Source organism: Podospora pseudoanserina, chromosome 5 (assembly GCF_035222485.1).
Source record: "Podospora pseudoanserina strain CBS 124.78 chromosome 5, whole genome shotgun sequence".
Classification (NCBI taxonomy): Eukaryota; Fungi; Ascomycota; class Sordariomycetes; order Sordariales; family Podosporaceae; genus Podospora; species Podospora pseudoanserina.
This window is the reverse complement of record NC_085924.1, coordinates 2,356,265-2,369,005: the sequence shown is the minus strand read 5'-3', so window position 1 is coordinate 2,369,005 and position 12,741 is coordinate 2,356,265. Positions and strand designations below refer to the sequence as shown.

The following is a 12,741-nucleotide window of genomic DNA, read 5'->3' as shown; positions in this document are numbered from 1 at the left end:
AAATAGTAAGAAAAAAAAAAAAAAAAAAAAAACTAAACTTATAATATTATTAGTAATAAAAAAGACTAGGCCGTAGGAGCTTCGGCCTAAAAAAGAAATATTATATTACGGTTCTAAAAGATAGTAGGGCTACGGAAATTAATTAACATTGGACTGAGTAATTAAGCGAGGCTTACGGTCCAATTAAATGGAACGGATTAATAAATGGGAACTAGAGACCGCGGCGGGGCTTATAGTCTATGGGTCCAGTATCGGCTAATTAAGAGTAGACCAAGGACCGTCTATAAGTTAATAGTCTACGGTTCTAAGGTTTATATATACGGAGGAACTAACTAGTATAAATAAATAGTTCTGTAATATATAATATAAGTTATAATCGTTAATATTAAACTATTATAATTAAAATAAGCTATTATTATATACTATTTAGCTATACCGAATTAGGATTATTCAGAAGTGACTTCAACTAGTATCCCTTTCAGAGGTTCTGGGTAGGGGTTCGTCACAAATATGCACCAGTGCTACCATCCGACCCTCAAGAGCGGGGCCAGGACCCATCAACCCATTTCCGGCTTAGCCGAGCTTTACCAGCAGTCCACTTGGGACAGTTGACATCATCGGCAGGGGCACATCTCAGATGCCGCCTCGAAGCGTGAAGCTTGAAGCTTAAAACACATCCATACCTGTATATCAAGCTGTCTCGGGCTCAAGCAACACCATTCACTATACAGCAGAAGAGTCAAAGACAGAAACAGGCAGACGTTCACCAAATCCCGCACCTAAGATGGCTTCAAATCAAAAACCACTGATAGATCAGCTGGACAAAGACAAACTCAAACAGAAACTCGATGTCTCCCACTTCGACTTTAACGCCATCCTCCGAGGCGCCCAATTGACCATGGTTGGTGGTATGTTTTCACTCCTATCTACACTTGAGATTTGATTCTGACACCCATCAGCTCACCGCGCGATGCAAAACCCGGACCTCTTCACTTCTGAGCACTACAAGCAAGCTGCCATTGCCGTCGGAGCCGGAATCGCCATTCGTCTTCTCATCGTCATCCCTCTTGTCCTCCTCCGGATTCTCTTCTGGGTGCTCTCCTTCTTCGTCAACATCCCCTGGGACGAGTCATTCTTCACCTTCATCGAAGAGCATGTCCTCCAATTTCCCCTCTTCTTCATGAGCCTGGTCCGCTACATCACACCTACTCTCGACGACTTGTTCATGGATAGCCTGCAGTGGGTGGATATGACGTATATTCAGAAACATAAACATGATGAGGACCCGTCCAAGCTGAGGGCTATGTACTACCCCAGCCTGAGATTGTACAAGAAGAGCGATGGGAGCACCAACTCGACGAGCACGGCGGAGAACGTGAGTATGTTTCTGTTTCGGTTCGCGAGACGGGGCGCGATTAGCTTGGGGGTGTTTTTGCTGAGTTACTTGCCGTATGTGGGGCGGTTTGTGCTGCCTGCTGCTAGTTTCTACACGTTTAACAAGGCTGTCGGGCTGGGACCGGCCGGGATTATCTTCGGAACGGGGATTCTGCTGCCTAGGAGGTATCTGGTTATCTTCTTGCAGAGCTACTTTGCTAGTAGAGGCCTGGTCAGAGAGCTGTTGGAGCCCTACTTTGCGAGAATCAAGTTTACCAAGGAGCAGAAGAAACAGTGGTTCCGGAGCCGTGAGGGGCTCTTGTTTGGATTCGGCATTGGATTTTACACGCTGTTGAAGATTCCATTGTTGGGAGTGTTGATTTATGGCATTGCCGAAGCTGTAAGTCTTCTCCCTTTGTCCGGCGAAGAAACCACGAGGGTAATAACTAACACCCAACAGAGCACTGCCTATCTCATTACCAAGATCACCGACCCCCCTCCGGCCCCGGCCGAGGCCAAAGAGTTTGCAGCCGGTCAGGTCGAGTGGAAGAACAAGCAAAAGTTCCTAAGCCTGAGCCTCGACAAACTCGATACACTCCACGACAAGCCGCCTGCCTACTCCGAGACAGATCCACACCCAGAGGCAAAACCGATAACTGAGCAATGAGGCGGTATTCGCATCAGTGATTCTGACAGATGTGGATGACTGACGGATCGAAGTTGGAAATGCCATTTCCTATCTCTTTTCTCAAGGCCATTGCTCTCACGTTTTGTTATTGGCCAATGGATGATGCTTGGGACCTCAGCAGTCCGCGTTATCTCCGGCCTCAATTCCTATTTGTATATGGATACCTTTGCAGTAGCCTTCTTATCACGGCCCCTCTTCCCACCTCGTCTGCCGTGGTGGAGCGTGCGGGGGCCGTCCAAGAACACTGCGAATGCTGCAGTAGCTTCCTCCAACGGCGTGGGTCTGGGATGCAAGAGAGTCTCGGCGTTCACTGATAGCCCTCCTGCAGGACGATGATAGTGGCTTTTCTGGATGTCATTACGTCGTTCTCTTTGGTTTACATGACCTGCGAGGTGAAGAGAGGAACACATGGGATGCGGGGTAGCTTCACGAGGGATGCGTGAGATTTGTATATATAGAGCTGGGTCTTGTCTTGCATGAGGCGTATGATACTTAATATCCAAACAGTTGATACTTTCCCCTTCCTTTTTCCCGTGTCTTTCTTAACCTCATTAGTAGCCATGGGCAAGTCCGCTATCCGCACCGTTTGCAAGGTTGACTTTGACAAGCCGGCTTCTGAGCAGCCATACCTTCATGTAACTTTTCTCATGGCTCTCCTTCTTCATCTTGGACATGTTGACTAACACCCAGGAACCCTCCTACAGAACAGGTGGCACCCAGACATCCCTCCAGCAGCCACCATTAAAGATGGCGAGACGGTCAAGATTGAATGCCTGGACTGGACCGGCGGCCAAATCAAGAACGACGACTCCGCGGACGACATCAAGAATGTCGACCTCACCCGTGTTCACTACCTGTCCGGCCCGTTCGCCATTGAAAACGCCGAGCCAGGCGATGCCCTTCTCGTAGAGATCATGGACGTCCAGCCCTTTGAGGACCAGCCATGGGGCTTCACGGGCATCTTTGACAAGTCCAATGGTGTATGTTGCCCTTTCCTCCCGTTCTCTCCCCATCTCATGCTGACAACAAAACGAAAGGGTGGCTTCCTTGACGAGCTCTACCCCTCCGCAGCCAAAGCCATCTGGGACTTTGAAGGCATCTACTGCACCTCCCGCCACATCCCCCACGTCAAGTTCGCCGGCCTCATCCACCCCGGCATCCTCGGCTGTGCTCCCTCCCAAGAAGTCCTCGACACCTGGAACAAGCGTGAAGCCGAGCTCATCGCCGCCAACAAGCTCGACCGAGACGTCGCCCTGCCGTTTGCCTCCCCTTCCCCCTTTTTCTTTCCCTACTAACCCAACACCCAGTCCCCAGCCCCTCAACGTCCACGCCGGCTCCGCAGACCCAAATATAAAAGAAAAAGTCGGCCTTCAAGGCGCCCGCACAATCCCCGGCCGTCCCGAGCACGGCGGCAACTGCGACATCAAAAACCTCTCCCGCGGCTCGAAAGTCTACCTCCCCGTCCACGTCCCCGGCGCCAACTTCTCCGTAGGCGACCTCCACTTCTCCCAAGGCGACGGCGAGATCTCCTTTTGCGGCGCCATCGAGATGGCAGGGATAATCACGATCAACTTCTCCGTCATCAAATCCGGCGTTTCCCAGCTCTCCCTCACATCCCCGATTTACATCCCCGGTCCGGTAGAGCCCCATTTTGGTCCAGGGAGGTACATTTACTTTGAGGTAAACCCCCCCCTTTCCCCCTCCCCATCCCTCTTGCTAACGCCTAGGTATCTAGGGCTTCTCCGTCGACCAACACGGCAAACAACACTACCTCGACGTGGCGGTGGCCTACCGCCAGACCACCCTCCGCTGCATCGAATACCTCCGCCGCTTCGGCTACTCCGACTACCAAATCTACCTCCTCCTCTCCTGCGCCCCCATCCAGGGCCACGTCGCCGGCATCGTCGACATCCCCAACGCCTGCACCACCCTGGGTCTGCCGATGGACATCTTCGACTTTGACATCTCTCCCTCTGCCATCCCCGTCAAAAAGCTAGACATGGGACGCTGCGCCTTTGAGACCGGAAAGACAGAAGGTGAGGTGGTCACCACCGCCGGCAAAAACAGCGAGGTTAGCTTTGGTGGGGGGTTGAATTATAAGGAGTAGAGAGACGAAAATGGTTCGGGACACAAATTTTTTAGTATAGTACAAACCCATGAGGTTTTTTTATTTCCAACTTCTAATATCAATTGATTCTGTGCTATCAAGACGAGTCCCGCCCATGCCGTCATCATCATCATAGGTCTGTCTGTTTTCGCCATCGTTCCCAGGAACAGTATGAAACTTGTGTGATTCGCATAATTAGGAATTCTGTCATGATGCCCTCCTTTCTTCCTCTAAAAAAGGCAAATGCCACTCTCTTCCCCTCCCAACACAATGAAACAATACAGGAGAGCGGCTCGTGCTGAGTAATGACAGTATTTCCATGCTTCAGCCATAAAAGATGTACTACCTCCTAAACTCAACGCTTCCTCTCCCCACATCCAAACTTGGCCGGACAGATGCACTCGAGCTCCGTCTTCTCCGAGCCCTCTGTTCCGAGGGATCCGAAGGCCGAAGCCCGCTCGATTTCGCAAAGAGATTCAGCACATCTGTCAGCGAGACAACCCCGGACAACCTCCCAGAGACATGTGCCCCAGGCAAGCTGGCAGAAGGCACCGAAGAGAATGACTGTCCTGGCAGCGGCGATTGGGGCGCTGAGGGGGTTTGCGAAGAAACAAGAACAGTTGGTTGTGGGCCAGGGCTTGATGACGACCCAACACCAGTGACTGACGTAGGTGGAGGAGCCGTTGCAGCCGTAACTCCCAGCTGAACCGGCTGGAGTAACGGTGTAGCGGGAGCACTAGGGGAAGGTGAAGCCGTCTCGACAACCCACATCCGGTGAGATCTTGTCGCAACGAGCTTGGCCACTGTGTGCGCAAGTGTGGAGTAAGGATTGACGTAAAAAACCGGGAAAGAATCACGTCCATGTTCGACGCCACGCTCGTTGAGGATAACGCTGATGAAGTGCATGCACGAGCGCTTGAGAAGGGGCAGGTTGTTCGTACTGGTCAAAAGCCTCAGATCTGCTGTTGAAATATTCCCGAGAACGTTGAGGCCTTGATCGACCACTGCAACCGAAGTCAGGCCCTCGTTGTGCATCAACAGAAGGGCATCAGCGAGAGGCCCATCGGCACTAGGGTCCCAAGTTAGCCCGATAACCGGAACAGGGACTTAGCAAGTGATGCGACGACGACTTACTTGACAGCGATGATCTGAGTGCTACCAATCTGAAGATCTCGCAGCACACTCCCGTACAGACGGTCAATAACAGGAAAATTGACCGCTTCCTTCCAGAAGAACTCGAGCAGACGGAGCTGGCTCAGAATTCCAATAACCTCTCTAGCGCTGTTGGTAATCAGTAACCGATGGATGCCGCTTCCGAAAGCCTCCACAGCCGCGTCCAAAGTTGCCTCGGCCGGCAAAGCTACCAGTTCGCTCTTCTTCAGAATAGGCTGGATCTCCCGGAGCGCTACAGGTGTCTGGGCCTGGGCACTCTTCGCGATGTGGTCGTATAGCTCGATCTGCTCCTCCTCAGGTTTCGCAAGCCCGACCACCACCAATAAGTAGGCGTTCAGATCGCTGTAGTCAAACGTGGAGATGGCTCGTTTTGATGTGGGGGTCTCTCGTACAAGGACCGCATTGGTGGGATGGTTTTTGAGGAGTGTCTACCGAGAGGTGAGGTATCAGCATGGAGTAGCCGGGTCGCGTTGGAGTAAGTAGCTAAGAAACATACCAGCGTGGCATCCTGAACACTCTCGTCAAGATCGGTCCACTTCACATCATCTGCCACAGCCAATTCCCCGACTGCAATTTCCTGCCAGTTCCTACCGGCATACTGGGGATTGGCGTGTCGGTTGATTGGGGGGTGGTTCATAAGCTCTTGGACGGCTTGTTGGGTGAGAGATGGGTGTCGATGGCTGCGAGGGGAAGGAGGAGGGCGTCTCTGGTCCTCGGCAAAGCTCTGTCTATGAGCAGCAATATGGCCAGATTTGTTGCGCTCAGTCTGGGAAGTCGAGAGAGTTGCGCCCAGTGAGCTGTTGGAGCTGTTGGCAGCGCTCTCTTGAGCACCAGGGATGTCCATGGTGGGTGGTAGCTGATGATAGTTCTCGATAGGATTCGGTTTATGTAAGACTCGACGGTGGGCTCATTTGAGATGCCAAAGTTTGGGATTCAGAGTTGTGTCAGAGCTGTAGGTCAGGCCAGGTTACTGTTGGGTGGTCAAGGAGAGGAACAACGAGTGGTTCTTGTCTCTGACTGTCTGTTGAGGTGGTCGCTTTGAACAAGGGTGGCACGGGTGCTATGACGGAGCTCCAGGGCGGTGCGGGGTCAGCACCAGAATCATAAACAGATCCATGCTGCAGCAGAGGGGAGCAACGCGGTGACTCTTGGCTGGACAACCTGTATACTTTTCAGACAACTGGCGATATTTGGAGGCTGTGCTGGGGTTTCTGTATATTCCGGCATCACCTCCTCTGTTCTAGATATCCTGTTGTGAATGTCAGGCCAGCCCTGGCCTGATGACCCTACAACCCCGCAATATTTCTTATCGGAATCACCTTTCGCTGTTATCGCCGCTTGGCCCAACAGCCCAGCTTGACGGTTGTCTTTGACGCCGGCGGTACCATCGACATGTTCACCGGCTCGCTGCAACGGTTGCTGTAGTATCTCCAGAGAGAGTAAATATGTTCAAAGTCTGGGATGCAAAATACAGGCATATCGTCCCGATTGTACCTCGTGCAGATCGCACACTCCTCTCTACACTATGTTGGTGATAGATATGCCCCCCACCAATGGCGCCACCTAATAGAGCTCCCGATATCATCGTGGGAAATGTTTCCTTTGTGAAGCTGGAGGTGAAAACAAAAAGCAACCGGAGGGCGTTGGTGGTTTGGGCGGCGTGCACTGCAAATGGAAAAGCTGACAGCTGGCATCCATGAAATTGGATGTCAGGAACGAGCTGGATGCGTTGTCACCCAACCATAAAGTTCAAGCAAGGGCAGTGAGTAACAAGTGACCAACCTGCCTAGCCGGCCTATAATCTCAGCCCTATCATACTTTAAGCCATGGAAGTGAGATGAATGAAATTTTCAGATTTCTACACACAAGCCACGCCGGGAGAGATATTTATCTTTCCTGCTGGCCAGGCATCAGTCGTTGAGAGATAGGCGTTCACGCCATTTGCTCGTGTTCACACTCAGACGACCATATTCCAGTTTCGCCTTCATTCAGCCACACCAAAGGTTGTTACCACAACCACACACACAAGCCACACCCGGAACTAAAAGCTTGTGAACATTCAAAACCCTCTGTTGCTTGTATTTTTTTTCTTGATTTGCAAACACAAAAGTAACCCTCTCTTCACATATTGCATTCGACCGCCATCCTTTCTTGTCAAGACAGATTAGACTACCCTGGGAGATTCTGTCTGAGTAGAACTGCGGGACCCGCTGGCACTGCACGAACACCAAATTTCCCCTCCGCCAGCTGTCTCGACTGCCCCTCCCCCACTCCTCAACAGCCCTGACCCAATCAAAAAATTATTGACCATCGTCGCACTCCCCTCTCCCTCCCACTTCACAGACCAAAACCCCCCTCTCACGACGACTCGCCCAGAGAGTCAACAACATTTACCCACTTAAACAAGCCGCCGCGCTTTTTCACTCCCGACGCGTCTCCCACAGAGCATCTCGCCCTCGACATTCCAGACCACCAGCCTAGCGCCCCCCCTCCTCCCCAGGTAGCGACGATCCCGCCGACGCGTCCTTCCATATCCGGAGCCCAAAGCTCACTCGACGTCTCAGTTTGGTTTTGTCCTGACTAAAACAGACGACGTCCACTTTGGAGCACGACGGCATCGGCAGGCCCCTTGAGCGCCTCTCAGCTCATACAACTTAGATTCAGACAACATCATGTCTTCTGTTCTGCCCGCAGATGTTAGCGCCCAACTGGGCCAGCTACTCCAGCAGCTTCAGTCATCAGACAACATTGTCCGCTCACAAGCCGAGGAGGTTCTGCAGAATCAGTGGACAAGCCAGCGGCCAGAATACCTATTAATGGGCTTGGCCGAGCAGATCAGCAGCTCCCCTGATGTCTCGGTACGTCTCGTCCTCTCTGGTTTGCCTGTGAACCAACGCCATCATGCTGATATCTTGTTTCCTAGGTTCGCACATTTGCAGCTGTCATCTTCCGTCGCATAGCATCCAAGACTCGCAAAACACCAAGCTCCGAAAATGTTGACCTCTTCATCTCCCTGGGAGTCGAGTCTTGCCAGGCCATCCGCAACGAGCTTCTGAAGACATTGCTTGCCGAGACAGATAAGAACGTTCGGAACAAGATCAGTGACGCGGTTGCCGAGATTGCCAGACAGTACTACGATAGCAGTTCGTCTAGACCTGCCTTTCCTCCTAAATTGCGCCACCACTAACGTGCTTGTAGACGATTCCTGGCCAGACCTGCTGCAGGTGCTTTTTCAGCTCAGCCAGGCCCCTGATGCTGGCAAGCGCGAAACCGCCTTCCGAGTGTTCACAACTACCCCCGGCATTATTGAGAGACAGCATGAGGAGCAGGTAGCTGGCGTGTTCGCCCAGGCCTTCAAGGACGAATCAGTTTCAGTATGAAAGTCCTGTTTGGAAAATAGTTGAGGGTTTGTTGTACTGACATGAATAGGTTCGCCTTGCCGCCATGGAGGCCTTCGCTTCCTTCTTCCGCAACCTCAGCAGGAAGAACCAGGCCAAGTACTTTGGTCTCCTTCCCGAAATTCTCAACATTCTGCCACCAATCAAGCAAGCTCAAGATTCCGATGACTTGAGCAAAGGTTTGGTGGCCCTCATCGACCTCGCCGAAAGCTCGCCCAAGATGTTCAAGCCAAACTTCAGCGGACTCGTCCAGTTCTCCATCGCCGTGATCCAAGACAAGGAGCTTAGTGACCTTTGCAGACAGAATTCTTTGGAGCTCATGGCTACTTTCGCTGATTACGCCCCATCCATGTGCAGAAAAGATCCCAAGTACACCGAGGATATGATCACTCAGTGCCTCAGTTTGATGACCGACATTGGCGAGGATGACGATGATGCTGCTGATTGGCTTGGGGCCGACGATCTTGAAGACCAGGAAAGTGACAACAACCACGTAGCTGGAGAGCACTGCATGGACCGCTTGGCGAACAAGATGGGAGGCATGGTCGTATTGCAGCCCACCTTTGCTTGGCTCCCACGCATGATGCAGTCCCCTGCTTGGAGGGACAGGCACGCGGCTCTCATGGCTATTTCTGCCATCTCGGAAGGCTGTCGCGACCAGATGATTGGGGAACTCGAGCAGGTTTTGAAGCTCGTTGTTCCGGCTCTGAAGGACCCCCATCCTCGTGTCCGATGGGCCGGGTGCAATGCTTTGGGCCAGATGAGCACTGACTTTGCGCCGAAGATGCAACAGGAATTTTACGATGTTGTTCTGACCGCTATCGTGCCAGTCTTGGACTCGCCCGAGGCTAGAGTCAAGTCGCACGCTGCGGCCGCTTTGGTCAACTTTTGCGAAGAGGCCGAGAAGAGCGTCTTGGAGCCGTACCTGGACGGCCTCCTCACCAAGCTCTATGAGCTCCTCCAGAACGAGAAGCGGTACGTGCAGGAGCAAGCACTCTCGACCATCGCCACTATTGCCGACGCGGCCGAGCAGGCGTTTGCCAGATATTACGATACTCTGATGCCCATGTTGGTTAGCGTATTGCAGCGCGAGAACGATAAGGAGTACCGCCTCCTTCGCGCAAAGGCTATGGAGTGCGCGACTCTCATTGCTCTCGCTGTTGGCCAGCAGCGCTTGGGCAACGACGCCACCATGCTTGTCCAACTTCTCGGATCCATCCAGGACAATGTTACCGAGGCCGATGACCCTCAGGCCCAGTATCTTATGCACTGCTGGGGTAGAATGTGCCGCGTCATGGGCAAAAATTTCCTCCCTTGTCTGCCCAAGGTCATGCCTCCTCTTCTCGAGATGGCCAGCGCCAAGGCTGACATTCAGCTTCTCGACGACGAGGATCAGGTTGAGAAGTTCCAGCAAGAAGAGGGCTGGGAGCTGGTGCCTCTTCGTGGAAAGACGATTGGAATCAGAACTAGCTCCATGGAGGATAAACATATGGCCATTGAGCTCCTGGTTGTTTACGCCCAGGTTCTTGAGGATGAGTTTGCGCCCTATGCCGATCAGATCATGGAGAAGATTGCTCTCCCCGGCCTGGCATTCTTCTTCCATGATCCTGTCAGATATGTTTCTGCCAAGCTCGTGCCACAGCTTCTGAGCTGCGTCCAGAAAGCTTATGGACCCGCCTCGGACCAGCTCAGGCTTTTGTGGGACAAGACCATTGACAAACTCCTTGAAGTTCTTTCCGCTGAGCCCGCTGTCGATACCTTGGCGGAGATGTATCAGTGCTTTTACGAGTCTGTCGAGGTTATCGGTGGGCCCTGCCTTAGCCCTGAGCGCATGGGCAAGTTTATCGATTCAGTCACTTCTACCCTTGATGACTACAAGGACCGTGTTGCTCAGCGCGAAGAGGAGCACCGCGCTGGTGGTACTGACGATGCCGAGGATGACGCTGAGGAACTCTTGATGGCCATCGAGGACGACCAGACTCTTCTCTCGGATATGAACAAGGCCTTCCACTGCGTCTTCAAGCACCACGGCGAGAGCTTCCTCCCCTACTTTGAGCGTCTCGCCGACACATATCAAGGTTTCCTCAAGTCGGATGACCCAACGCAGCGTCAATGGGGCCTTTGCATCATGGACGACGTCCTTGAGTACTGCGGTGCCCGCAGTGGCAACTATGCTCCTATGATTAGCGAGGCGCTTGTGCGTGGTTGCCAGGACCCCTCGCCGGCTATCCGCCAGGCTGCGGCTTATGGCATCGGTGTGGCTGCTCGTCATGGTGGTGAGCAGTGGGCCACGTTCCTGGCCGGAACACTGCAGTACTTGTTCCAGCTTATGCAGGTCCCTGATGCGCGGAACGAAGACAATGTCTACGCCACCGAGAACGCATGCGCTGCCATTGCGAAGATCCTGCACTACAACGCCTCGGCAGTGCCAAACGCCAACCAAATCATTGATGAGTGGATAAATTACCTCCCCATCTGCAACGACGAGGAAGCAGCCCCATATGGCTATCTCTATCTCGCCGACTTGATTAGCAAGTAAGTTACCGCTTTTCCCATGAGTCATGTGATTCACAAGGTACTCTGGACTAACAGCTTCCTGTAGGCAACATGCTTCCATCGCCGCGCCCGGGCGGGCCGCACAGATTTTCGTCTACGTTGCACAGGCTCTCGAGGGAGAGACGCTGAGCGGGCAGAATGCTGCTCGTGTAGTGGCAGCGACCAAGCTTCTCTTGGAGGGCACCGGCACTGACCCATCACCACTGCTCTCTCAGTTCTCACCCGAGGCTCAGCAAACCATCCGCGCCCATTTCGGTTAGTTCCCAAGCCCGGTAGTGATGGACGCGATACCTCAGTACCTGCGAGTGAAGCTGTCCTTTAGCAAAGACACGCGTGTAAGGGCAGGCCGCGGATAGGAGTTTGGGACCCTGAAGGAGAGGGTCGGATAGTTGGGATTGAGAAAAGGGGCAGGGACGGAGGAGGAAGTTTTTTTGGAGTTCACGGGCATGATACCATGTTTGTTCGTCCGATCGGTCATTGGCGTGTACGAGTTACATGTCATATTAGCCAGGTAAAGCCTCCGCTTCGACATGTCTCAGAGCGAATCAACATGAAGCGAACAAAAAAAAACAGTTACATATTTCTAGGTCCCTTTGGGCGTAATCGTATATTCACATGTCTCTCGGCCAACAGGCAGAGTCCCAGCAGAGCAAGTGATGAAGGGTCCTTCTCAGCCCGCAATGCCTTGGTAGGGTCGAACGGCTTTGTATGACTTCACACGTCATCGGGCTCGAAGCGGACACAATAGGGGTTCGCCAACGCCGGACATGGAAGCTGACACGGGAATTGTGTAGGTCGGATTGCATCCCGGCCGAGAGAAAGCGAGAGACAGTTTTGAAGAGTGGCGGCAATGGATCTAGACCAATCGAACTGCCGACATATGGACGGACCATGGGCCGGATGGGTATGGGCGTGTGGCTTGGGATGATGGAGAAATGTGAGATGACAGATTGGGATGGGGATCATTGGGATGGGATTTGCCACAGCGGCATGGCATTGTCTGCTGCGGCGCGGGGAGCCGGAGACTGAGCATGGGGACCTATGACCTATGGGGGACTGGCATTGCATATGTCGGGGAATGGGATGATGGATGGAAATGCTGAGCTTCTTCCATCAGCAACTCTGAAAAGCGCATCCATTGTTTCATTCAGCCAATGAAGCCCTTGAGACGGACAGGCTACACAAGAGTGGGGTGTCTCTCCGGCAGGCTTACGTAAGGGGTTGAGTGGCGTGTTCTCCAGTTATCCCCTCTCTCTGGGCAGCATCTGAATGGTCTGATTGGGCTCGGACGGGGACTTGTGAATCCCCACGGCCGCCGATGTGCCCTGGGTGGCCCCGCTCTGCCCGCTTAGGAATGCTGCCAGCGGGTGGGTTTAAGGAAGGACGGGAACCGGGGGGGAGGAACATCCGGGGACTCTAACCCCGTTGTGCGCTGCAAAGAGTCA

At 53.0% G+C, this 12,741-nt stretch overlaps 4 protein-coding genes across 4 annotated transcripts; 3 read left to right on the top strand and 1 right to left on the bottom strand.

Annotated features, from left to right (window-relative positions):
- Positions 1-505: 505 nt before the first annotated feature.
- QC764_506170 (uncharacterized protein) lies at positions 506-2,041 on the top strand (the record flags this gene model as incomplete). Its single annotated transcript, XM_062947870.1, has 3 exons — positions 506-908; positions 960-1,774; positions 1,835-2,041. The coding sequence occupies exons 1-3, from the start codon at positions 785-787 to the stop codon at positions 2,039-2,041; spliced, it is 1,146 nt and encodes a 381-aa protein (XP_062799124.1). The 5' UTR covers positions 506-784.
- A 497-nt stretch (positions 2,042-2,538) lies between these two features.
- On the top strand, positions 2,539-4,268 carry QC764_506160 (uncharacterized protein; the record flags this gene model as incomplete). The annotated part of the gene is made up of 5 exons (XM_062947869.1): positions 2,539-2,697; positions 2,767-3,042; positions 3,100-3,320; positions 3,370-3,742; positions 3,798-4,268. The coding sequence occupies 5 exons, from the start codon at positions 2,539-2,541 to the stop codon at positions 4,167-4,169; spliced, it is 1,401 nt and encodes a 466-aa protein (XP_062799123.1). The 3' UTR covers positions 4,170-4,268.
- Positions 4,200-7,106, bottom strand: SDS23 (cell separation during budding). Its single transcript, XM_062947868.1, has 3 exons — positions 5,839-7,106; positions 5,304-5,770; positions 4,200-5,238 (listed from the first exon to the last, which is right to left on the bottom strand). Exons 1-3 carry the CDS (start codon positions 6,184-6,186, stop codon positions 4,512-4,514), a joined length of 1,542 nt encoding a protein of 513 aa, XP_062799122.1. The 5' UTR covers positions 6,187-7,106; the 3' UTR covers positions 4,200-4,511.
- Positions 6,512-11,923, top strand: PSE1 (importin subunit beta-3). Its single transcript, XM_062947867.1, has 5 exons — positions 6,512-8,200; positions 8,266-8,485; positions 8,541-8,716; positions 8,772-11,275; positions 11,343-11,923. The coding sequence occupies exons 1-5, from the start codon at positions 8,015-8,017 to the stop codon at positions 11,554-11,556; spliced, it is 3,300 nt and encodes a 1,099-aa protein (XP_062799121.1). The 5' UTR covers positions 6,512-8,014; the 3' UTR covers positions 11,557-11,923.
- Positions 11,924-12,741: the final 818 nt, after the last annotated feature.

What these genes read in the sequence shown, in the direction of transcription:
- SDS23 (XM_062947868.1), bottom strand. Translation starts at nt 6,186, where the DNA reads ATGGACATCCCTGGTGCTCAAGAGAGCGCTGCCAACAGCTCCAACAGC. An exon ending in GTGTTCAGGATGCCACGCTG is followed by an intron (nt 5,771 to 5,838) that starts GTATGTTTCTTA and finishes ACCTCTCGGTAG; the next exon opens with ACACTCCTCAAAAACCATCC. An exon ending in ACTCAGATCATCGCTGTCAA is followed by an intron (nt 5,239 to 5,303) that starts GTAAGTCGTCGT and finishes TTGGGACCCTAG; the next exon opens with TGCCGATGGGCCTCTCGCTG.
- PSE1 (XM_062947867.1), top strand. Translation starts at nt 8,015, where the DNA reads ATGTCTTCTGTTCTGCCCGCAGATGTTAGCGCCCAACTGGGCCAGCTA. An exon ending in CAGACAGTACTACGATAGCA is followed by an intron (nt 8,486 to 8,540) that starts GTTCGTCTAGAC and finishes ACGTGCTTGTAG; the next exon opens with ACGATTCCTGGCCAGACCTG. An exon ending in CTCGCCGACTTGATTAGCAA is followed by an intron (nt 11,276 to 11,342) that starts GTAAGTTACCGC and finishes AGCTTCCTGTAG; the next exon opens with GCAACATGCTTCCATCGCCG.